The sequence below is a fragment of the Penaeus vannamei genome, chromosome 12, assembly GCF_042767895.1.
Source record: "Penaeus vannamei isolate JL-2024 chromosome 12, ASM4276789v1, whole genome shotgun sequence".
NCBI classification, from domain to species: Eukaryota; Metazoa; Arthropoda; class Malacostraca; order Decapoda; family Penaeidae; genus Penaeus; species Penaeus vannamei.
Genome location: NC_091560.1, coordinates 28848717 through 28851216, shown reverse-complemented (window position 1 = coordinate 28851216; position 2500 = coordinate 28848717). Strand labels below are relative to the sequence as shown.

The 2500-nt window shown below is 39.7% G+C and overlaps 1 protein-coding gene across 1 annotated transcript in view; it reads left to right on the top strand.

Moving 5' to 3' along the window:
• Window positions 1-1713, top strand: part of LOC138863519 (uncharacterized) — a 2909-nt gene extending 1196 nt beyond the window's left edge. The window contains exons 4-9 of the mRNA XM_070127677.1: window positions 1-10; window positions 158-319; window positions 413-488; window positions 612-817; window positions 998-1136; window positions 1613-1713. The exon at window positions 1-10 is cut by the window's left edge and continues 166 nt beyond it. Coding sequence (XP_069983778.1) covers window positions 1-10; window positions 158-319; window positions 413-488; window positions 612-817; window positions 998-1136; window positions 1613-1713 — 694 coding nt within the window. The remainder of the gene's footprint in view (window positions 11-157; window positions 320-412; window positions 489-611; window positions 818-997; window positions 1137-1612) is intronic.
• The last annotated feature ends 787 nt before the right edge of the window (window positions 1714-2500 follow it).

Genomic DNA, 2500 nt, shown 5'->3' with positions numbered 1-2500 from the left:
GCACAGAGAGGTGATCAAACACAGTGTCACTACACTGATATTTAGACAATGCCATCGTCCTATTATGTATAAGTGATAGCATATGATTATGTCTGGTTTATATTTTTAGGTGATGAGAATGAAGGGGAATAACGGGTTTGGTAAATCCTTTATGTAGGGTGGAATAGCCGAAGCCGTTTCCACGCCTCAAGAGCTTCTGGAAGAGGCGACCAACCTGCTGGGTCTAGAGGAGGAGCTGTCCTCGACGGCGTCCACTTCCGCCTCCGTCGTGCAAGTGTCCTCCGTCGTCTATTTGGACTGCGTCTCCGACCAGCACCAGGTCAGTTGACATCAAAAATAAGATCATCCTAATCATGCTTGAAAAGTTGTAATTACTTTTACATTGAACTTTTCTTTCAAAATTCCTACACAGGCGACATACAAGTTGGAGGTGAGGCCACCACGAAGTCACAAGTCCTACTCTCGTCGTTTTACTGTAGTTATCGTAGGTAAGTCCACTTCCTTGTTGATGAACAGTTAACAATACCTATAGTAAATGCCTACTACAGATCTCAGAGACAGGTGCGAACGCTACAGTGGAAATAATAAGCATATCCCTGGTATGAGAACAGGCGACGAAAGCGAGGCTCTGGAGGAAGGCCCCACGTGCCGCCTGGGCGCCCTCGTCAACGCTCTGCCTCGCATCTACCAACACTCTCCCGCGGCCATGGGCCATGCAGGGGACTCCGTGACGTTGCCTTGCCGCTCGCAGGGCCACAACGTCACTCGGGAATGGTTCCTCAACGACGAGAGGATTTCTAGTGGAACCAGCTATAAGGTAATTCCAAAATTTCTTTGCAATATTCCGCTGTATTGATGTGTAAATCAAACATAAATTTACAATAAATTTACATGAAGTGTAAATAGGTTTATGCACTTTTATTTCCAAATAGCTACGCATTGAAATAGACTTTCGATTTTTGTTAAATACATATCCTAATCTAATATATGTACTTAGATCTCGGCCGATGGCGACCTGGTGGTGCGGCGGCTGAGTGCACAGGGTCGCAAGCGGTATGAGTGCAGGGCGACCAGCGCACGGTTCTCTGCCCTCAGTGACACCGTCTTCACTGTAGTAAGTTATCTGATGGTTTTCGGTACACACCCTTAAACACACACAGACACGCACATATATATGTATATACATACACACATTTATGTATATACATACATACACACATATATATGTATATACATACATACACACATATATGTATATGTATATACATACACATTTGTGTGTGTGTTTGTATATAATATATATATATACATATATATATATATATATATATATATGTATGTATATATATAAGTGTACATATATATGTATATATGTGTATATAGTTATGTGCACTGTATATATATAAATATATATTTATTAGGAAGAGAAAGAGAGACGTGTATATATATACATTATATATACATATATATACATATATGTGTATGTATATATACGCATATACTTGTATAGTATGGATATGAATTAGTATACAACTAGTAGTATGCTTGTACAGAGTAAATGTGACTGTATAAACACATGCGTTTTTATGCATATATGATAACGTATTTCCAGGTGGTAACTATGTAATGATCTTCGACTCGACCTTGACCACGACTACGAAGGCCCTTCGAGGCCGACCCATGGGGATTGCTCCCTTATGCTATAATCAGTGATTTTCCCGACTCGCCAAGGCACGCAGAAAGAAAGCACAAGACAAACCCTTGGATTCTTTTGTCCTTTATTTCCCTCTACGTTTGGCGAGATGAACAGAGTTTCGGGATGAGCAGACAGGATGAACTCAGGTATTGAACTTTTTCATGCAACACTTACAACCCTACGTTACAACCCTATTTCAGAGGGGTATATACTGGTGAAAAGGGTTTGATGTGTTGCATGCGTTTTTTTTTTCTTCTTCTTTTTTAACTTTTATTGCAAGGGTGTTAAAAAGGAAAATAAAGCTACTTGGATAATAATGTGAATGATAATTTTCATTATTTTTAGTTTATGTTAGTGTTACAATCCAATAACATGTAATAGAATTGTGAAGATAAGCTGACTCTTTTACTCCTTCCAAAACCTTTCTAAAACATTTACGTTCTTTGAAAGAAAATCACTATTCCGCTTCTTGAAGATGTAATCCCTAAGGAAATACTGGCGTCTTTCGAGGACCTACAATGCGGTAGCTAATTACGTATTTCATATATATATGTACCATGCCACAAAACTATAAAAAAACAATGAAATTGTTTCATATACATAACGTATGTAACACACATATGTGCATGTATAAATACAACCAATAAGACCGAGCGACCGAAAAGAACGAGCGACCGTGAAGAACGAGCGACCGACAAGACTGAACGACTGAGAAGTTCAAAGAGTAACCGAGAAGACCGAGCGACCGTGAAGAACGTGCAACCGAGAACGAAGGGCCGAGAAAACCGAGTGAAGGAAATTCAG